The sequence below is a fragment of the Pleurodeles waltl genome, chromosome 10 (assembly GCF_031143425.1).
Source record: "Pleurodeles waltl isolate 20211129_DDA chromosome 10, aPleWal1.hap1.20221129, whole genome shotgun sequence".
Lineage (NCBI taxonomy): Eukaryota > Metazoa > Chordata > Amphibia > Caudata > Salamandridae > Pleurodeles > Pleurodeles waltl.
In genome coordinates this window covers 222805197-222827828 of record NC_090449.1, presented here as the reverse complement: position 1 = coordinate 222827828, position 22632 = coordinate 222805197, and the positions used below count along the sequence as shown (strand labels likewise).

The following is a 22632-nucleotide window of genomic DNA, read 5'->3' as shown; positions in this document are numbered from 1 at the left end:
ACTCGAAAACCAGACAACACTAACTTTACCATGCCACTCTAACATGCACTTGGTTCTCACAAATAATGATACTCCATTGTACAAAACTACACTGAACGAGACTACTTACCACTGTACTGCATGACACTACACTCAACACTGAACTATACAACACATTATTCCACTGAACTCCACTCTATGCCACTACACAACACTGCTAAACTATGCACTCTACTCGATGACACTTCACACCACCACACTACATTTCATGACACTCCGGATGAAACTCCATTGCACAATACTCAGCTCTACTGTTAGACAGACCACTACGCTGTATAACACACCCTTCCACTTTGATAGTCTACAATACAAACACCACTGTATACCACTTTACTCCACTCTACACATCACTATATTCCACTCTACAACACTAGACTCTACCATACTCTCCCTTCACTTTTCTACACTCCACTTTACGACACTCCAATCAATTAATCAATGACACTCTACACTACGATTTCGTACACATTTTTATTAGAAAATAAAAAATTGGCATACAATGAAAAAAAACAGATTCAGGATAATTTATAGTTACAAACACCTTAAGTATGCTTTTTATACAAACCCAACATAATATACACAAATATTAACAATATTTAGGTTATAATTATAACTTCAATGGATAATTTATGGACCACCTTTTAATTACTATAGGTCGCACACCTCCGAACACAGTCTTGGCACCACACTGGCCACACTAAATTAACTCATGCCTTTTCCATGCACTGTTTATACTCTTGCTTACTACAACACTTACAGCATGTGAAATTATAGAATTCATGACAGCACTTACAACCCCGCAAATTACATTCTTGGTCACAACACAGTGGATGGTAGCGTGGAGAGTTTTAGTTAGTGTTGTCTGGTTAGCGAGTTGAAGAGTGTAACAAGGTCTTCTACTTATAATTATTTGAAGTGGTAGATAAATTGTAAATAAAAGTTATAACTATAAAACTTTTTAATTTTTAAAGCTTGTGGCTTGTACAGAAAAAATAAGGCTTCATAAGCTTAACTAAGTTGTAACCTTTGTTTTCTACATATACATATATTTATGGAAAATGTCCTTTGCCCAGTGTGCATCTCTTTGTGGTATGTAGTGCTACAGTTTCACATTCTGTGCATATATCTCCATCTAGTGTTGGGCTCCGAGTGTTACTAGTTGTTTTTCTTCGAAGAAGTCTTTTTTCGAGTCACGGGATCGAGTGACTCCGCCTCTCGGTGATAGTGTGCATGGGCATAGACTCCTTTGTTAGATTGTTTTTCCGCAGGGGGTGAAGTAAGGAGTGAAGAATTGTGTATGTAAAAATATTTATAGAAAGAAAATAAGATGTCCAGGCAATGTATATACATATGTATATGATTAAGTACTACGACGACTACATGCACGGTGCATGTGAATCTGCAGCACTACATGCTGCAAACGGATGTACACTGGGTAAGTGACATTTTCCATACAATGGCATGTGTAGCTGCAGATACACATGCTGTGCATAGACTGAAAAGCAGTTCTCCTCCCAAGTAAGCAGTGGTTAACCCGTAGGAGTTGAAGTAGGTTGGAATAGTGTTTTTTTAGCACTGCTTGACCAACATTCGCTTGTTGTCTAGAACACATCCACACAGTGGTGTTTAGTGAATGTGTGTGCTGTGGACCATGTGGCTGCTTTGCATATGTTCGCCATTGGTAGATTTCCTGTGAATGCCATTGAGGCAACCTTTTTTCTAGTGGTATATCCTTTTGGAATTACTAATAGATGTTTTTCCGCCTTGAGATAGCAGGTTTGAATACATTTTACAATCAATCAAGCTAATCCTTGTTTGAAAAAGGATTACCTTTTATAAGGTTGTTTGAAAGCAAGAAAAAGTTGCTTAGTTTTTCTAAATTCTTTCCTTCTGTCTACGTAATACATTAGAGCTCTTTCAGCAGCAGAATCTGGCTGTAGAAAGAAGACTGGAAACTCGACTACCTGATTAAAATGAAAGGGTGAAACCACTTTAGGTAAAATTTTGGATTTGTCCTAAGTACTACTTTGTGTATGTGTACTTGGAAGAAGGGTTCTTCTAGAGTAAATGCTTGAATTTCACTTACTCTTCTTAAGGAATTAATTGCTACCAAGAAAGCAACCTTCCATGAGAGAAATTGAATAGCACAAGAGTGCATGGGTTCAAATGGTGGACCCATAAGTCTTGTGAGCACAATATTAGGATTCCATGCAGGAGCTGATGGTACTCTAGGTGAAATAACTCCTTTAAGCGCTTCCATAAATGTTTTTATGACAGGAATTTTAAACAGAGAGGTGTGTGGTCTGTTATGAAGGTAGGCTGATAATTCTATTAAACTAATTTTAATGGACAAATAGGCAAGATCTGAGTTTTGTAAATAAAGCAAATAACACACAATATCCTGTACTGATGCTTTAAGTGGATCAATATTTTTAGGTTTGCAGTAATATACAAAACGTTTCCATTTGTTTGTGTAGCACTGCCTGGATGTTGGCTTACGTGCTTGTTTTAGAATGTCCATACATTCTAATTGAAGCTATAGGTATCCGAATTCTATGACCTCAGGAGCCAAATCACCAAGTGGAGCACACTGGGATTGGGTTGCCTGATTTGACCCCTGTTCTGAGTTAACAGGTCTGGTCTGTTTGGAAGCTTGTGATGTTGTACTACTGACAGATCCAACAGTGTTGTGTACCAGTGTTGACGTGCCCACATGGAAGCGGAGTATCATAGGGAGAACACATCTTGAGAGCAGAAATGGAATTAAAGGGAGAGGGGTAAAAGCTTAAGCAAATATCCCTGACCAGTTTATCCATAGAGCATTGCCCCTGGATCGAAGGTGTGGGTATCTGGATGCAAAGTTTTGGCATGTAATGTTTGATTGTTGTGAAAAGATCTATGTTTGGGGTTCCCCACATCTGAAAGTGCTATTGAATTACTTGTGGGTGAATCTCCCATTTGTGTATTTGTTGCAGCGTCCTGCTTAGAAGGTCCGCTAGCTGGTTGTGTATCCCTGGGATGTATTATGCTACCAGGTGAATGTGATTGTGAACTGCCCATTTCCATATTGTTTGTGCTAGAAGGGACAATTGGGATGAGTGTGCCCCCCTCGTTTTTTTTTCTTCATATAATACATTGTTGTCATGTTGTATGTCCTCATTAAGACTATTTTGTGTATGATCTGTGGTTGGAATGCTTTGATGGCTAAGAACACTGCTAGTAATTCCAAGTGGTTTATGTGGTAAGTGTGCTGGATTGTATTGTCAGATTGTTGAGATGGGCTCCCCAACCTGTCATTGGCGCATCTGTTGTGACTATGGTCTGCGGCACAGGATCTTGAAATGGGTGCCCTTTTACTAAGTTGTTGTGATTCCACCACTGCAGTGATTTGTAAGTTTCATGACAAATCTTACTGTGTAAGTTTGACCGGCTTGTAATTGGGATATGAGGGAGTGAAACACTAGTATCTGTTGTGGATTTGAGTAGGCTACTGCTGACTGAGTATTCAGAATTGCTCCTAGATAAGGTTAACTTTGTGCTGGCTGAAGGTGAGATTTCTGGAAATTGATTGTGAACCCTAATTTGTGTGGGGGTATCTACTGTGTGTGTTGTTGGCAGTTTGGAGTAGTGCTGTATTTTATTAATCAGTCGTCTAGATAAGGGAAGGCATGTATGTGTTGCCTTCTGAGGTATGCTGCGACTACAGCTAGACATTTTGTGAACACTCTTGGTGCTGTTGTTACCCCCAAAGGATAGTACCTTGAATTGATAGTGCTTGCCTGCTATTATGAGCCTTAGATACTTGCGGTGAGCTAGGTGTATAGGAACGTGGAAGTAAGTGTCCTTTAGGTCTAACACTGTCATGTAGTCTTGTTTTTGTAGCAAGGGAATGACATCTTGTAGAGTGACCATGTGAAAATGCTCTGACAGGATATTTAGATTTAGAGGTCTGAGAGAACCATCCTTCTTTGGTATAAGGAAGTATAAGCAATATAATGAGTTACTTACCTGTAACTGTAGTTCTCCAGTATTGTAATCTTTCAAAGAGTCACATGCTTGAATCATTCCCTGTCGAAGTGGGAGTCCCCGGTATCATAATAAGTAGGGTATATTATAATAATAGACTTTAAAAGGAAAGCAAAGCTCAATTTAATAGCCTATGTCCTTTCTCAAAAAAGGACCAAAGCTATACATTGACCAATAAGGCAACAGCACCCTCTAGAACCCTCACCACAGAGGGTCCAGTTCCTCAGATTTTTACACACAAAGGTGAATTAGTACTGAAGGCCTGATAATAAAAGGGGAGCCTCTATGGGGAGGAGGGTGGATCGCATGTCAATCTATGAAGGATTACAATATTGGAGAATGAAAATGTCACTTACCCAGTGTACATCTGTTCGTGGCATCAGTCGCAGTAGATTCGCATGTTCTGCAATAGCTCGCCATCTGGTGTTGGGCCGGAGTGTTACAAGTTGTTTTTCTTCGAAGAAGTCTTTCGCGTCACGGGACCGAGTGACTCCTCCTTTTGTCTCCATTGCGCATGGGCGTCGACTCCATCTTCGATTGTTTTTCCCCGCAGAGGGTGAGGTAGGAGTTGAATTGTAGTAATAGTGCCCATGCAATGGAGTGACTAAGTATGCACCTATTTAAGGTTGAGATGATACATATATAAATAATTGAAGGTAACTTCCAAACTGCTACAGGCTCCCGGGGAGGCGGGTGGGCACATGCGAATCTACTGCGACTGATGCCACGAACAGATGTACACTGGGTAAGTGACATTTTCAGTTCGATGGCATCTGTCGCTGTAGATACGCATGTTCTGCAATAGACTAGTAAGCAGTTATTTCCCCAAAAGCGGTGGATCAGCCTGTAGGAGTGGAAGTAGTCTGAAATAATGTCCTTAATACAGCTTGACCTACTGTGGCTTGTTGTGCGGATAACACGTCTACACAGTAGTGCTTGGTGAATGTGTGAGGCGTAGACCATGTGGCTGCCTTACATATTTCTTGCATTGGGATGTTTCCTAGAAAGGCCATGGTAGCACCTTTCTTTCTGGTTGAGTGTGCCCTTGGTGTAATGGGCAGCTGTCGTTTAGCTTTAAGGTAGCAGATTTGGATGCATTTAACTATCCATCTGGCTATACCTTGTTTTGAAATTGGGTTTCCTGCATGAGGTTTTTGAAATGCAATAAAGAGTTGTTTAGTCTTTCTGATGTTCTTTGTTCTGTCAATGTAATACATTAATGCTCTTTTGACATCTAATGTATGTAGTGCCCTTTCAGCTACGGTATCTGGCTGTGGAAAGAACACTGGAAGTTCCACTGTTTGATTTAGATGGAACGGTGAAATAACCTTTGGCAAAAATTTAGGATTGGTCCTTAGGACGACTTTATTTTTGTGTAGTTGTATAAAAGGTTCCTGTATAGTAAACGCCTGAATCTCGCTTACTCTTCCTCAGGGAAGTAATGGCGATGAGAAATGCCACCTTCCAGGTTAGGAACTGTATGTCGCAGGAGTGCATGGGTTCAAAAGGTGGACCCATAAGTCTAGTTAGGACAACATTTAGGTTCCATGAAGGAACAGGTAGTGTTCTTGGTGGTATAATTCTCCTAAGGCCCTCCATGAATGCTTTAATGACTGGTATTTTATATAGGGAAGTTGAATAGGTAGTCTGCAGGTATTGCTGCAAGGTGAATCTTAATGGAAGAGAAAGCTAGGTTAGATTTTTGTAAGTGAAGCAAGTAACCCACTACATGTTCTGGAGTTGTGTGTAATGGTTGTATTTGATTAATATGGCAGTAGCAAACAAACCTCTTCCATTTACTTGCATAGCAGTGCCTGGTGGATGGCCTTCTTGCTTGTTTTATGACTTCCATACATTCTTGGGTAAGTTGTAAGTGCCCGAATTCTAGGATTTCAGGAGCCAGATTGCTAGATTCAGCGATGCTGGATCTGGGTGTCTGATCTTTTGGTTGTGCTGTGTCAACAGATCTGGCCTGTTGGGCAATTTGATGCAGGGTACCACTGATAGGTCTAGCAGCGTTGTGTACCAGGGTTGCCTTGCCCAAGTTGGTGCTATCAATATGAGTTTGAGTTTGCTTTGACTGAGTTTGTTTACCAGGTAAGGAAGGAGAGGGAGAGGAGGAAAAGCGTAAGCAAATATCCCTGACCAGTTCATCCATAGGGCATTGCCTTGGGATTGTTTGTGTGGGTATCTGGATGCGAAGTTTTGGCATTTTGCGTTCTCCCTTGTCGCAAACAAGTCTATCTGAGGTGTTCCCCAGAGTTTGAAATAAGTGTTCAGTATTTGGGGGTGAATTTCCCATTCGTGGACCTGTTGGTGATCTCGAGAGAGATTGTCTGCGAGTTGATTTTGTATCCCTGGTATAAACTGTGCAATTAGGCGAATTTGGTTGTGAATTGCCCAATGCCAAATTGTTTGTGCTAGCAGGCTTAACTGCGTGGAGTGCGTCCCTCCCTGCTTGTTTAGATAATACATTGTTGTCATGTTGTCTGTTTTGACGAGAATGTATTTGTGAACTATTATTGGTTGGAAAGCTTTTAGTGCTTGAAAAACTGCTAGAAGTTCTAGGTGATTGATATGCAGTTTTGTTTGATGTACGTTCCATTGTCCTTGTATGCTGTGTTGATTGAGGTGTGCTCCCCACCCTGTCATGGAAGCATCTGTTGTTATTACGTATTGTGGCACTGGGTCTTGGAAAGGCCGCCCCTTGTTTAAATTTATGTTGTTCCACCACAGAAGCGAGAGGTAAGTTTGGCGGTCTATTAACACCAGATCTAGAAGGTGACCCTGTGCTTGAGACCACTGTGATGCTAGGCATTGTTGTAAGGGCCTCATGTGCAGTCTTGCGTTTGGGACAATGGCTATGCATGATGACATCATGCCTAGGAGTTGTAATACCATCTTTGCCTGTATCTTTTGTGTTGGATACATGCGTTGTATGATGGTGTTGAAATTTTGAATTCTTTGTGGACTTGGAGTGGCTACTCCTTTTGATGTGTCTATTATGGCTCCCAGGTATTGTTGTACATTGCGTGGCAGAATTTTGGATTTTGTGAAATTGACGGTGAACCCTAGTTTGAAGAGGGTTTGTATGATATGATTTGTGTGATTTGAGCACTCTATTAACGAATGGGCTTTGATTAGCCAGTCGTCTAGATATGGGAACACATGTATTTGCTGCCTTCTTATGTGTGCTGCGACCACTGCTAGACATTTGGTAAAGACTCTTGGTGCGGTTGTTAATCCGAAAGGCAGTACCTTGAATTGGTAATGTATTCCTTTGAATACAAACCTTAGGTATTTCATGTGCGATGGGTGTATTGGTATATGGAAATAAGCATCCTTGAGGTCTAAAGTTGCCATGTAGTCGTGCAGTTTTAGCAATGGCAATACTTCTTGTAGTGTGACCATGTGGAAGTGGTCTGATTTGATGAAAGTGTTCACTACTCTGAGGTCTAGGATTGGTCTCAGTGTTTTGTCCTTCTTTGGTATCAGAAAGTACAGTGAGTAAACTCCTGTGTTTATTTGTGTGTTTGGCACTAATTCGATTGCATTCTTTTGCAATAGTGCCTGCACTTCTATCTCCAGGAGATTGGAATGGTGTGTTGTTAAATTTTGTGCTTTTGGTGGTATGTTTGGAGGGAATTGTAGAAATTCTATGCAATAACCATGTTGGATAATTGCTAGAACCCAAGTGTCTGTAGTGATTTCCTCCCATGCTTTGTAATGATGACCTATTCTTCCCCCCACTGGTGTTGTGTGGAGGGGGTGAGTGACATGTGAGTCATTGTTTAGTAGTAGGGGTTTTGGGGCTTTGAAATCTCCCTCTATTTCTAGGGAATTGCCCTCCTCTATATTGTCCCCGAAAACCTCCTCTATACTGTCCCTGGTAAGTGGACGGTGTTGCTTGTGAGGTGCTGGCTTGTGTGCTTTGACCCCGAAACCCCCCTCGAAAGGGCGTTTTACGGAATGTGCTGTAATTCCCTCTGCTCTGCGGGGAGTAGAGTGCGCCCATGGCTTTGGCAGTGTCTGTATCTTTTTTGAGTTTCTCAATCGCTGTGTCCACTTCTGGACCGAACAGTTCTTTTTCATTAAAAGGCATATTGAGAACTGCTTGTTGAATCTCTGGTTTAAATCCAGACGTTCGGAGCCATGCATGCCTTCTGATAGTTACAGATGTATTAATTGTCCGTGCAGCTGTATCTGCAGCGTCCATGGAGGAACGTATCTGGTTGTTGGAGATGGTCTGTCCCTCCTCAACCACTTGTTTTGCCCTATTTTGGAAGTCTTTGGGCAGATGTTCAATGAGATGTTGCATCTCGTCCCAGTGGGCTCTGTCATAGCGCGCAAGTAGTGCCTGGGAGTTCGCGATGCGCCACTGGTTTGCAGCTTGTGCTGCGACTCTCTTACCAGCTGCATCGAACTTGCGGCTTTCTTTATCTGGGGGTGGTGCATCTCCAGATGTGTGAGAGTTGGCCCTTTTCCTAGCTGCTCCTACAACAACAGAGTCTGGTGGCAGCTATGTTGTGATGAAAACCGGGTCCGTAGGAGGCGGCTTATACTTTTTTTCCACCCTTGGTGTGATTGCCCTACTTTTGACCGGGTCCTTAAATATGGCTTTTGCGTGCCGGAGCATACCAGGGAGCATAGGCAGGCTTTGGTAGGAGCTGTGGGTGGAGGAGAGTGTGTTGAACAAGAAATCATCCTCGACCTGTTCTGAGTGGAGGCTTACGTTGTGAAATTGTGCTGCTCTAGCCACCACCTGAGAGTACGCGGTGCTGTCTTCTGGTGGAGATGGTTTTGTAGGGTATGCCTCTGGGCTGTTATCTGACACTGGGGCGTCGTATAGGTCCCATGCGTCCTGGTCTTGGTCACCCTGGCTCATGGTGGTGTGAGCTGGGGAGTGTGATGGCGTTTGTGCTGGTGAAACGTTAATCACGGGCGGAGGAGAGGGTGGTGGTGTAACTCTTTTCACCACTTTTGGTTGTGGTGCTTGTTCCGTCTGGAACTCCAACCTTCTCTTTCTCCTAATGGGGGGAAGGGTGCTTATTTTTCCTGTCCCCTGCTGAATGAAGATACGCTTTTGCGTATGGTCCACATCAGTTGCTTGTAGCTCTTCCTCAAACCTATGCTTTTGCATTTGGGAGGTTAGCGAGTGCTCTTCTGTATAAGAGCCCGAAGCTGGGTCGCTTGCAGTTTGTTTCGGCATCGAAACTTTGTCTGCGTGTTTTTTCGGCTCCGAGGTGACTTTTTTCCTTTTCGGGGCCGAAACCTCTCGGCGGCGATCTGTTTCGGTGCCGCTGTCTCGGCGTCGAGCCGTGTCCACACCGGCATCTCGGTGTCGAGGCTTGTCTCCAGCACTTTCTCGGTCCCGAGAAGGCTGCGTGCCGGTGTCTCGACCGGAGTCGGACGATCTCGGCACTGTTTGGGCCTTTTTCGGTGCCGACGGTCGGTCACCGAATTTATGGGTCGAGCCATGGCCTGGTGGCAGTGGCGTCCCCTGGGCCTTGTAAATGTTTCTTTGTGTGGTTTTCGACGTCTTACTCACGGTTTGTGTATCGTCGAATCCTTCGGAGTCTGAGTCTTGGATCGAGAAGGTACCTTCCTCTTCCTGTTCCTCGAACTCCCGTTGGGCTGTCGGTGCGGACGCCATTTGAAGTCTTCTGGCTCGACGGTCTCGGAGTGTTTTTCGGGACCGGAACGCACGACAGGCCTCGCAGGTGTCTTCGCTGTGCTCAGGTGACAGGCACAGGTTGCAGACCAAGTGTTGGTCTGTGTAGGGGTATTTATTGTGGCATTTGGGGCAGAAACGGAACGGGGTCCGTTCCATCGGCGTTCCTCAGCACGCGGTCGGGCCGACCAGGCCCCGACGGAGGATCGAAAAACTACCCCGAAGGGCACCGGAGCTCTTCGATCTTCGATGCGGTGTTGAATCTAAGTACGCCGATCCCGAACGCAACAATACCGACGAAAATCTTCCGAAATTAACTATTTTTTCCGTTCCGAAACTCGGAGCGACAGGAACACGTCCGAACCCGATGGCGGAAAAAAAACAATCGAAGATGGAGTCGACGCCCATGCGCAATGGAGACAAAAGGAGGAGTCACTCGGTCCCGTGACTCGAAAGACTTCTTCGAAGAAAAACAACTTGTAACACTCCGGCCCAACACCAGATGGCGAGCTATTGCAGAACATGCGTATCTACAGCGACAGATGCCATCGAACCTACAGTTACAGGTAAGTAACTCGTTCTCTTCTCCAGTATTGAATCTTCAATAAATTCAAATGCTTGAATCAGAATAATCAGCAGTCTATAATTTCAATTCATAAGCATATACAAAGCAAGCGGATGGTGGGTAGATATATAATGGCTAACCTTATTGGAATGGATAGTGTAAAACTGCCTGCCCCACTGCTGCATCCAATTTATCAGCCTCCTCCAAACAATAATGTTGTGTGTAGGTATGTCTGTTAGACCATGTCGCTGCTCTGTAGATCTGCTGGATAGACACGCCCGCAAAGAGAGCTGTTGATTTAGATATAGCTCTCAGAGTGAGGTGTCACCCTACTAATCAATGGTTTCCCTCCCTTTGCATGGCAGAGCTGAATGGTTTCAGCAATCCATCTTCCGACTGTGGCATTGGTTGCTGGAAAGCCTTTCCTGAAGTTTCCATATGAGATGAATAACTGGCTTGATTTGAGAAATTGTTGCGTTCTATGTAAATAGAATCTAATGGACCTTCTAAATCTAAAGTGTAAAGCGTCTGTTCGTCGGTCGAATGGGGATTTGGAAAAAATGTTTTTCGAATGATGGGTTGGTTTAGATGGAAATCCGATGGAATCTTAGGTATAAACTTAGGGTTCGTTCTAAGGAATATACTGTCCTTCTTGAACTGCATGAAGTGCTCTTTAAAGGTAAAGGCTTGTATCTCACCCAGTCTTCTAGCAGATGTTAGTGCTAACAACAATGCAGTTTCCCCTGTAAGATATTTGAGGTCTAAATTGAGATATGGCTGCCAAGTGAACTCTTATGAATGAGTGTGTGAGTCCTGATTTTGCTAGTTGCATAAGATATGGTAAAATTTGTTCAGGATTGGAAGAAAATGGGTGCAAGTTTCTTTGGTAGCACCAAATAAAAAAAAGTTTCCATTTTAGCTGATATGATGTATTGGTAGACTCTGCTCTAGCCTTGGCTAGAATCTCTCTAAATCAGGTGGAATGTTTAGGTCTTTAGATCCGTGGTTTTCAGGAGCCAAGCTGCTAAATGTAGATGCTTCAGATTAGGATGCAAGATCTTGCCTTTGTTCTTTGTTAGCATTGCCCGACTGGGCAGTAACTGTACATGCAGCTTTTCCGATAGCAGCAGAAGTTCTGTGTACCAGAACTGCCTGGGCCATTTGGGAGCTATGAGGATGATCCTGCATGGTTCGCTCTTCATTTTGCTAAGTATCTGTGGGATTAGAGGAATCGGGGGGAAAATTGTAGGCAAATATTTTCTACCATCTTATCGAAAATGCATTTCCCCATGACACTTTTTGGCATGTCAACTTGCATAATACTGGAATTTCCTGTTGTTCCTAATGGCGAAGAGGTCTACTTTTGGCGTGCCCCATCGGATGAATATGTTCTGCAATGTTTGCTGGTCTAACTTCTATTCGTGGAAGGGAGCAGTCGATCTGCTCGGAGTGTTTGCCAGCACATTTGATGCTCCTGGCAATTGTTGCGCTCAGAGCTATTTTGTTCTGTATAGACCAGTTACAGATTTCCTGCGCTTGATGCAACAAGGCTTCTGACCTTCTCCCCCCCTGCTTGTTTAGGTAGTGCATGCATGTAGTGCTGTCCGTTCTGATGAGCGTGGATGATTTTTCGATTCTGGGAAGGAATGAACAGAGCACAAGAGCTATGGCTTTGAGTCTGAGATAGTTATTTGCATTTTCTTGTCGAGATTTGACCATCTCCCACTGATGAAATAATCTTGCAAGTGTGCGCCCCAGCCTTGTAGTGACGCATCTGTTATTACGTAATAGGTCACTGGGGCAGAAAAGTTAGTCCCTCTGCCAAATTATTTTTCTGCGTACACCACTGCATTTAGGATCTCATTACATGAGTTATTTGTATGGTGTCGTCGAAGGAGCCTTGAGATTTTGTTTCAACTGCTTGTCTAGTTCCTCTTACAGTGGCCTCATGTGAAGTCTGTAGTTTGGAATTAAAGAAATGCAAGAAGATAGCATTCCTAGGTATGATTTTGATATCCGAACTGAACCAGACCTTCTTTTGATTAGATTGCAAGCTAATTGTTGTATTCTTATCTGTCTGTCCTAAGATACCATTGCTTTGTCTGTGTTGGTGCTGATATTTTCACCTAGGAATACAATTTTTGTTTTTTTGAGTGAGAGAGGACTTCTGAAGATTTGCTGTGAGACCGAAGGTTTCAAACAGTTCATGAGACATGTTTGTGTGGTCTGTGTTTGTTTGCTGCAAAGGAGCTTTGATCAACCAATTGTCCAAGTATGGGAATACTTGAACTCTTTTTGCCTCAGACGTGCTGATACTGGGGCTAGCATCTTTGCAAATATTCGATGGGCTGATTTTAAACCAAAGGGGAGCACTTTGAACTGAAAAGGAGCACTGGTTACCTGGAACTGTAGGTATTTTCGATGATTTAGATCAGTGGTCTTCAAACTTTTTAATGCTGTGCCCCCCCCAGTTGAAAAATAAAAATCTTTGGGGCACCCCCTCAGAATTTTTTACAATTATTTTAGAAAGATGGCAATGTTTAAATATGTCTAAACCTATTTAAACATTGCAGTTAAGTACTGTTACCTTTTTAAAACTGCAACAACATGCGTCTAAAACAAACGCCCCCCCCGGATGCTAATCTCCTGATTTTTTTCCTGATGAGAAAGAAACGGGAATAAAACCCCATTCCCTTTTGAGTAGATGGTTCTACTTCTATTGCTCCTTTTGATATCATGAGGGAAATTTCCTTTAGTAGCTGCTTTAGACATGGAGGGGGTGAACCCTTGGGAGGGAGTTTGTTGATACATTTGAGGGTGTGTCCTCGAGATATGACATCTAGGACCCATTTGTCAGTTATAGTAGCACACTGGTGGAAAAATTGGGAGACGCGATGCAGGAAGCTGGCTCTGTATACATACTATATCAAAATGAGATATAGTGTGCACAGAGTCCAGGGGGGTCCCCAGAGGCTTAACAGAGGCTAAAGTAGATGATACTAATGCTCTCTTTTGTGGTAGTTTGGTCGAGCAGTTAGGCTTATCAGAGGGTAGTGCAAAGCATTTTTTGTACACACACAGGCAATAAATTAAGCACACACTCAATGACTAACAAGGCCAATTGTTTTTATATAGTAAAAACATATTTTGGTACTTTATTTCTAAAACCACAAGATTCAGTTTGCAGGTAAGTACGTTTGTAAGTATCAGACATATGTATCAACACCATTGTTTCAATTTGGCAAGTTAAACGGTTTTCAAAGTAAGTGGTGAACATCTGTTTTAAAAGGTGACAGAGCAATTTTCATAAATAGTTTTAGGGGTGAAGAAAAGTTAGTACAGTTTTGAGGTAAGTAAAAGACTTACAGTTCCAGTCTCTGAGGGTTAGGATGTCCACGGGTTGAAGTTAACCCCGAACACCCACCAAAAACAGAGGGTCAGCCGGGTGCAGAGGTCAAAGATGATGCAGGATTTAAAATGGAGTCCTATGGAGACTGGGGGTACTTGGAATCAAGCCTGCTTGCCTGTAAGTACCCACGTCTTCGGAGTGCAGACCACGGGGGTTTAGGTGAGCACCGAACACACAACCTCAGCAGCACAGGGGCGGCCGGACGCAGGGTATAAACTTAGCTTCGGGCTCCCAATGCTTTTTAATAGGAAGGCCCCAGGGGCCACAAAGATGCTGCAGGCTATGCCCAGGGGGTCGGTCCCGGAAAACCACAGGCTTGACAAGGCAGGGCCCACCAGCTGAATGCTGCTAGACCAGTGGTCTGATTCAACAAGACCAGGGCGCTGCGAGTGCAGGGGTACCTTTAGGCGTCAAAAATCTTTGTCCGGTTCTCTCACAGTCAGGAGGTCCTCTGGATTTAGGCTGCAGGTATGGTTTTGTGTTAGACAGAAGTCAATTCAGTGCGGACACTAGGTCAAAATCACCTGGGGACCAGCTCTAGTCAGTTGGGCCACCTGGGCCGTGGGCATCAGGTGCACAGGACTTGCAGATCGAGACAGTTCTGGAGTCCTTCGCTGGAGTTTATTTTGGTACAGGGCTGCTGTTCAAGGGAGATCTTGGACCTCTGGTATGCAGCCAGTCCTCTTAAAGCTTTTAAGAGGTCTCTGGTCCTGCAAAATGCGTCGCCTTTTTGTAGCAGGGGCTTCAGAAGCTGTAGACAGGACAGTAGGACTGGGGCCAAAGCAGTTGGTGTCTTCAGTCATCTCTGCTGGAGGTCAGCTTAGCAGTCTTTTCTTCTCATCGTCTTCTTGAGGTCAGCAGTAATCTGACAAGCTATGTTCAGGGGAGCCCTTAAATCCTGAATTTAGGGGCATTACAGGGGTCAGTGGGCAGTAGCCAATGGATACTGTCCCTGAGGGTGACCACACCCTTCCGGTATCCACTCCCTCTGGGGAGGGGGGGACACAGACCAAACCCTATTGGTCCCTGCTCTCCAAACCAAGATGGAGGATTTTGCAAGGAGGGGGTCACTTCAGCTCTGGACACCTTAGGGGAGGTCCTAGCTAAAGTGGTCACTCCTCTTTGTATTTCCTAATTTTCCCACCAGGCTTGTGGCCAAAAGTGGGCCTTTGGCTGAGGAAGGGATGTGTCGGGCATCTCCACTAACTGGAGTGCCCTGGGGCATTGTCATAAGAGGCCTGAGCTTCCGAAGGTCACCGCCAGGTGTTACAGTTCCTGCAGGGGGAAGGTGTGAAGCACCTCCACCCAGTGCAGGCTTTGTTTCTGACAACAGAGAGCACAAAGGCTCTCACCACATGTGGTCAGAAACTTGTCTGGAAGTGGCAGGCTGGCACAGACCGATCAGTCCTGCACTAGACGTTTGGCTAAAATACAGGGGACATCTCTAAGATGCCCTCGGGATGCATTTTCAATAAATCTAACCCTGGCATCAGTGTGAGTCTATTGTGCCGAGAGGTTTGTTAGCAAACGTCCCAGACTTCAGCTAAGCCATTATGGAATTATGGAGTTCTTAATGACAAACTCCCAGTCCATATACTCAGTATGGCCACACTGCACTTACAATGTCTAAGAATGGACTTAGACACTGTAAGGGCATATTTCTCATGCAACTATACCCTCACCCGTGGTACAGTGCACCCTGCCTTAGGGCTGTAAGGCCTGCTGGAGGAGTGACTTACCTATACCACAGGCAGCAGTTTGTGGGCATGGCACCCTAAGAGGGGCGCTATGTCGACTGTCTTTCTCCTCACCAGCACACACAAGCTGCAACGGCAGTGTGTATCTGCTTGGTGAGGGGTCCCCTAGGGTAGCATAGTAAAATGGGGCAGCCCTTCGGGACCTTCCCTGGTTACATGGCCCTTGGCACCATGGGTACCTTTTACAAGGGACTTAACTGTGCACCAACTGTGGAAGAAATGGTACATTTTTAAGGAAAGAACACTGGTGCTGAGGACTGGTTAGCAGGATCCCAGCACACTCTCAGTCAAGTCATCATTAATATCAGGCAAAAAGTAGGGGGGTAACCAATGCCAAAAAGGGCACTTTCCTACAAATAACCAATTGCTCTTCATACACCGATTCATGTCAGCTATTAAAATCAGACCATGAAGAAATACATTATTGCACGGATGCAGAGAATTACTTAAATACATTATCCTACCTCCCACCCCTTTGAATGTATATTCCCCATACAGCAGGGATGCTGCAGATGCAGGGGAGGGACTGGAAGAGGTGGTGAGCAGGAGGCAAATTGCAGGGAAGGTGCTGGACTTGGGGGGGAAAGTAATCAGTCATGGAAGGGCTGGTCCATTTCTACATGTCCATTGAATTGTTAAAGGAACAGGGGAGGGTGGGACCAAGTGTTAAGCAAAATGCATAGGTGAACATCTCAATACCACAAACCGAGGTGGATAATTGGGGCATGGAAAGGGGGATGGGGATGTAATGACCGCTGTGCAGTCTCCCATAGATGTGAAACCTTCATGTAGAGGGAGCTGGTGAAATGACTGTGTGGGATTGGACCACCCTTCCACTCTCCTTTTTAGACTCATTTCTTTCTTAGCAGTGATAAATCTGGAACTAAAGGCAGAGCTGGGAATTCACTTAACATTTAGCACACAGTAAACATTACCTCGACAGAAAATAACATTTCTATTTTCTCCTTTCATCATACAAATTAGTCACCCGGTTTCCAATTATGGACTATTGGCTTGTGCCAAAATACGGTACACAAACAAAACACTTACCAATGGTAAGCTTGCTCAAATTCCCTCATAATTACATGCTTACTGGCCTGGGACTTTAGAAGTTTAAGTAGGTCTTGAGTAAATCGTTTTACTTGAGCCCTGTGGGTCAATGTCAACATGCGTTTGGAGCCCATTCCCAGAATCTGAAATTAGATATCAAGAGCCATATTGTTAACACATCTTTTAAAGATTCACAAAGCTCACATCAATTTTTTAAAAATCAATTTCAGTTACTGTGGAATTTCTAAAAATAAAAAGGCTCAAATTCTCAAATTGTTTTTTCTTAACATGCTATGTAGTATTTGATACACATTAAAATGATTCAGCAACTTTAAATACATTAGTGATATGATACAATAGAAACAAAAGTTATTTAACTCTAGTAAATCAACCCATAGCAACAGATTATCCACCAAACTAGGGATACATTTCCAGCCTCAAAATATGGTGACACACTCTTCAAAGTAGGTTGTCGGAGCTGGCCATGAATATTAAAAGTTTTTTCCCCAGTCAGGCAACCCTCTATTTTAATACACCAAGATATTTGAAAAACACTGACTATGTTCTAATCTCAATTACTTTTGATTTAAGTTGCTTCATTACCAATATTAACAGCAAAGTCTCAGTTAACTTACTTGTAACACATGAGGCACAGCTTCAAGCAGCTCCATTAGCTTAGAATACCCGTAGTCTGAGACACGGCACTGTTTTGCAAAATGATGGTGGTATGTTGGTATAAATTTACTGACTGGTATGATGCAAGAAGTTTGATTTTTCATTAAATCAATCACCTCTCTACTGAATTGGATCAACTGCGGGTTACCAACAGGACTCTTGGAACGCAACAGCCAGGGATCTGAAAGCAAGGAAACAAAAGGTAGAAGGCATAGATAAAAAGTACTGTCACCTTTAGTTAATATGGCTGACCATGAACCTAGCTAAAATACATTACAATAATCCCATACACCATGTATCCCAACAATATAAAAACATAAAAGTCAGGGCCTTAAGTTGGTATGTTGAATCTGACATAAAATCTCAACAAAACGTAACTATAACAGTTAAATACATCCTTTTCTGTACTTTGTAGCAGCATAAATAAACTGTGAAACAAAACAATGTTGGGCATTTGCAAATCTATTCACTATATTCTTTAAAAACAAAACAAACAAAAAAGTGTAGGTCATGCATGTGAGTGCCAAACTAATTTCCTGGCCAAGAGGCAGTGAGTGAGTAAATTACTAATATACCTCACTTAAACGTCTCATCACGTGCTCATCTCGTGGAAAGGAGCCAAAAACTATGACTCGCGTATTTTTTTTTTTTTTTTTTAAAGAAAATATTACGCTGCAGGTACACATGCAAAATTAACCTAGTACTTGCCACAGTTTTAACAATACTTATAAACCCAAAACAGTAAGTTTAAGCTCAGCAATGGATTTAATACTACATTTCTACTCTAAATAGACTTAAAGGAGTGTCTATGAAACACACACAGGTGATTGGAGACAGCTTGCAATAAGTTCAACCGCTGGCAATAGCATGGAGTAGCACCCCAACCCACGTTCTTTGGCTCACCATGCCACTTCAGTTTGGACAAGGACGTATGCAAATCATGCTCCTCGTGGGATTAGTCCAGCCCCAACTGCCAAGCCAGGTTCCCCCAAGAACCAGAACATAACCAACCCAGGACAGGTCGGTTTCGCTCTAGTTAAGGACTTTACGGCCAGGTACAGTTTAGTTCTAGTGACCGTGAGCATGGGACCCATATCTGGGCAACTTTGGGTGGTACATGAAACACAAAAGGTGGCAGGTTGCATTAAGTCTTAACCGCAGGAAATACCTTGGTGTAGCACTCCAACCCGTTTGTTCCTTAGCTCACCATGCCACTGCAGTTTAGACCTAGCCACATACAAATCAGTCTTGATCCTCCTCCTCCTCCTCCTCCTGCAAAGTCAGGTTTCCCATGAACCGGAACACAAGCAACGAAGGACCGTTTTTGCCTTGGTTAAAGGCTTATCAGACAGATACACCTTGGTTCTAGGTGACAGTAAAGGGGTGCCGAGAAACACATCTTGAACCAATTATTCAAACTTTAGTATTCACAACATGACGACGGTGATCATAATGTTAAAGTCCAAAGTAATAGTCCGCTGAATAAATGGCAGACTAAATAAAGGTCCAAAATGACAGGGGCTATATGCAACTGAATTCCTTTCAAATTATTTTCATGAGATTTTCCACTGCAAATGACAGATGGTTTACAAAAGGATTATATCTCTTTAATACCTGTAGTTTATACATCCACCTTTTGGCAAATTCTGCCGTTAGCCACCACTTCTGCCCCACCCTTGCCTATCATCCCCAATGTGTTTCTGCACACAGAAGGCTTCTTCTCAGAGTTATAAGGCTGTCAAGAAGTGAATGGGTGAATGGGTAAATGTGGTGTGTAAAATACTTACCATCGATACTACTGTACCTCAACTAGACAATCATGCGACTTCCTTTTGGCACTAAACTGTCCTTGTGAAACTAAAGTTTTCTCAAGGATATATATTCGATTCATTAAGATGGGATTTCCTGCGGGCAGTAATGATACGGATTAGCTTGGGGAGAGGTGGGTGCGATCGGTCGAACAATTGTACTGGCTCCCAATGGCAACGGTGCGGACTAGCAGGACAGTATCGGACGCCTATCCCATATTTCATGGCACCAGACAGGGATGCCCTCTCTCGCCCTTATTGTTCGCACTCATTATCGAGCCTCTAGCGATTCAGTTCTGTTTGGAAGGGCGTGGGTAGGGGGGTGCAATGGGGCTCTGTGGATCATATAATCTCACTCTATGCGGATGGCCTACTAATTTATCTGCGGGATGGAGCATCCGGGATCCCCTGGGCGCTAAGTTTACTGGAGGAATTCGGGGGCCCGTCGGGCCTCAGGGTGAACAGGAAAAAGATACAAGTCTTCACACTGGTAGCGGGTGCGGAGCGCCCTTCTGATATCCCATGGTCCCCCCGTACATTCAAATACTTGGGAATACAAGTATTCCATGACATGCAAGACCTCTGAGACAGCAACCTGGGTAAAACGCTTCGGTCCTTACAATCATGCGTGGCATTCTGGCGCTCTCTTAGGCTTTCCATGATGGCTCGAGTATCATTATCCAAAATGATTATGCTGCCCGTCTTCTATACTACTTGTAGGAAGTTGGCTCTGTATGTGCTATTTCAAAGTAAGGAATAGCATGCACAGAGTCCAAGGGTTCCCCTTAGAGGTAAAATAGTGGTAAAAAAGAGATAATACTAATGCTCTATTTTGTGGTAGTGTGGTCGAGCAGTAGGCTTATCCAAGGAGTAGTGTTAAGCATTTGTTGTACATACACATAGACAATAAATGAGGTACACACACTCAGAGACAAATCCAGCCAATAGGTTTTGTATAGAAAAATATATTTTCTTAGTTTATTTTAAGAACCACAGGTTCAAATTTAACATGTAATATCTTGTTTGAAAGGTATTGCAGGTAAGTACATTAGGAACTTTGAATTGAATCATTTCAATTGCATGTATACTTTTCAAGTTATTCACAAATAGCTATTTTAAAAGTGGACACAGTGCAATTTTCACAGTTCCTGGGGGAGGTAAGTTTTTGTTAGTTTTACCAGGTAAGTAAGACACTTACAGGGTTCAGTTCTTGGTCCAGGGTAGCCCACCGTTGGGGGTTCAGAGCAACCCCAAAGTTACCACACCAGCAGCTCAGGGCCGGTCAGGTGCAGAGTTCAAAGTGGTGCCCAAAACGCCTAGGCTTCAATGGAGAGAAGGGGGTGCCCCGGTTCCAGTCTGCCAGCAGGTAAGTACCCGCGTCTTCGGGGGGCAGACCAGGGGGGTTTTGTAGGGCACCGGGGGGGACACAAGCCCACACAGAAATTTCACCCTCAGCGGCACGGGGGCGGCCGGGTGCAGTGTTAGAACAAGCGTCGGGTTCGCAATGGAAGTCAATGAGAGATCAAGGGATCTCTTCAGCGCTGCAGGCAGGCAAGGGGGGCTTCCTCGGGGAAACCTCCACTTGGGCAAGGGAGAGGGACTCCTGGGGGTCACTTCTGCAGTGAAAGTCCGGTCCTTCAGGTCCTGGGGGCTGCGGGTGCAGGGTCTTTTCCAGGCGTCGGGACTTAGGTTTCAGAGAGTCGCGGTCAGGGGAAGCCTCGGGATTCCCTCTGCAGGCGGCGCTGTGGGGGCTCAGGGGGGGACAGGTTTTGGTACTCACAGTCTTAGAGTAGTCCGGGGGTCCTCCCTGAGGTGTTGGTTCTCCACCAGCCGAGTCGGGGTCGCCGGGTGCAGTGTTGCAAGTCTCACGCTTCTTGCGGGGAGATTGCAGAGTTCTTTAAAGCTGCTCCTTTGGATAAAGTTGCAGTCTTTTTGGAGCAGGTCCGCTGTCCTCGGGAGTTTCTTGTCGTCGTCGAAGCAGGGCAGTCCTCAGAGGATGCAGAGGTCGCTGGTCCCTTTGGAAGGCGTCGCTGGAGCAGAGTTCTTTGGAAGGCAGGAGACAGGCCGGTGAGTTTCTGGAGCCAAGGCAGTTGTTGTCTTCTGGTCTTCCTCTGCAGGGGTTTTCAGCTAGGCAGTCCTTCTTGTTGTTGCAGGAATCTAGTTTCTAGGTTCAGGGAGAGCCCTTAAATACTAAATTTAAGGGCGTGTTTAGGTCTGGGGGGTTAGTAGCCAATGGCTACTAGCCCTGAGGGTGGGTACACCCTCTTTGTGCCTCCTCCCAAGGGGAGGGGGGCACATCCCTAATCCTATTGGGGGAATCCTCCATCTGCAAGATGGAGGATTTCTAAAAGTTAGAGTCACTTCAGCTCAGGACACCTTAGGGGCTGTCCTGACTGGCCAGTGACTCCTCCTTGTTATTCTCATTATTTCTCCTGGACTTGCTGCCAAAAGTGGGGGCTGTGTCCAGGGGGCGGGCATCTCCACTAGCTGGAGTGCCCTGGGGCATTGTAACACGAAGCTTGAGCCTTTGAAGCTCACTGCTAGGTGTTACAGTTCCTGCAGGGGGGAGGTGTGAAGCACCTCCACCCAGAGCAGGCTTTGTTTCTGTCCTCAGAGAGCACAAAGGCTCTCACCGCATGAGGTCAGACACTCGTCTCTCAGCAGCAGGCTGGCACAGACCAGTCAGTCCTGCACTGAACAATTGGGTAAAATACAGGGGGTATCTCTAAGATGCCCTCTGTGTGCATTTTTTAATAAATCCAACACTGGCATCAGTGTGGGTTTATTATTCTGAGAAGTTTGATACCAAACTTCCCAGTATTCAGTGTAGCCATTATGGAGCTGTGGAGTTCGTTTTTGACAGACTCCCAGACCATATACTCTTATGGCTACCCTGCACTTACAATGTCTAAGGTTTTGCTTAGACACTGTAGGGGCATAGTGCTCATGCACTGGTGCCCTCACCTATGGTATAGTGCACCCTGCCTTAGGGCTGTAAGGCCTACTAGAGGGGTGACTTAGCTATACTGCATAGGCAGTGTGAGGTTGGCATGGCACCCTGAGGGGAGTGCCATGTCGACTTACTCGTTTTGTTCTCATCAGCACACACAAGCTGGCAAGCAGTGTGTCTGTGCTGAGTGAGGGGTCCCCAGGGTGGCAGAAGATATGCTGCAGCCCTTAGAGACCTTCATGGCATCAGGGCCCTTGGTACCAGGGGTACCAGTTACAAGGGACTTACCTGGATGCCAGGGTTGTGCCAATTGTGGAGACAATGGTACATTTTAGGTGAAAGAACACTGGTGCTGGGGCCTGGTTAGCAGGGTCCCAGCACACTTCTCAGTCAAGTCAGCATCAGTATCAGGCAAAAAGTGGGGGGTAACTGCAACAGGGAGCCATTTCTTTACACTACTTCACTAATCTCCCAGTGAATATAACAGTGAGCTGGTTTAAAGAATTAGATGCGCTTCTCCGGGAGCTCCTCTGGGACGGAGGCCAACAGCGAACATCTCTTTCCACTCTCCGCCGCCCAACGGACAGAGGCAGATTGGGGTTACCAGACACTGAATTATATTACCTGTCAGCTTCAGTAGGTAGCTAGATGGGCCGTGGGCGGGAATCGGTTAGACTTGACC

At 44.6% G+C, this 22632-nt stretch overlaps 1 protein-coding gene across 8 annotated transcripts in view; it reads right to left on the bottom strand.

Annotated features, from left to right (window-relative positions):
* MARF1 (meiosis regulator and mRNA stability factor 1) overlaps window positions 1-22632 on the bottom strand; it is a 586552-nt gene that overhangs the window by 217963 nt on the left and 345957 nt on the right. For all 8 annotated transcript variants that reach the window (XM_069210203.1, XM_069210208.1, XM_069210202.1 and 5 more), the window contains exons 17-18: window positions 17153-17373; window positions 16518-16660 (exon numbers count right to left, since the gene is read on the bottom strand). In XM_069210203.1, coding sequence (XP_069066304.1) covers window positions 16518-16660; window positions 17153-17373 — 364 coding nt within the window. The remainder of the gene's footprint in view (window positions 1-16517; window positions 16661-17152; window positions 17374-22632) is intronic.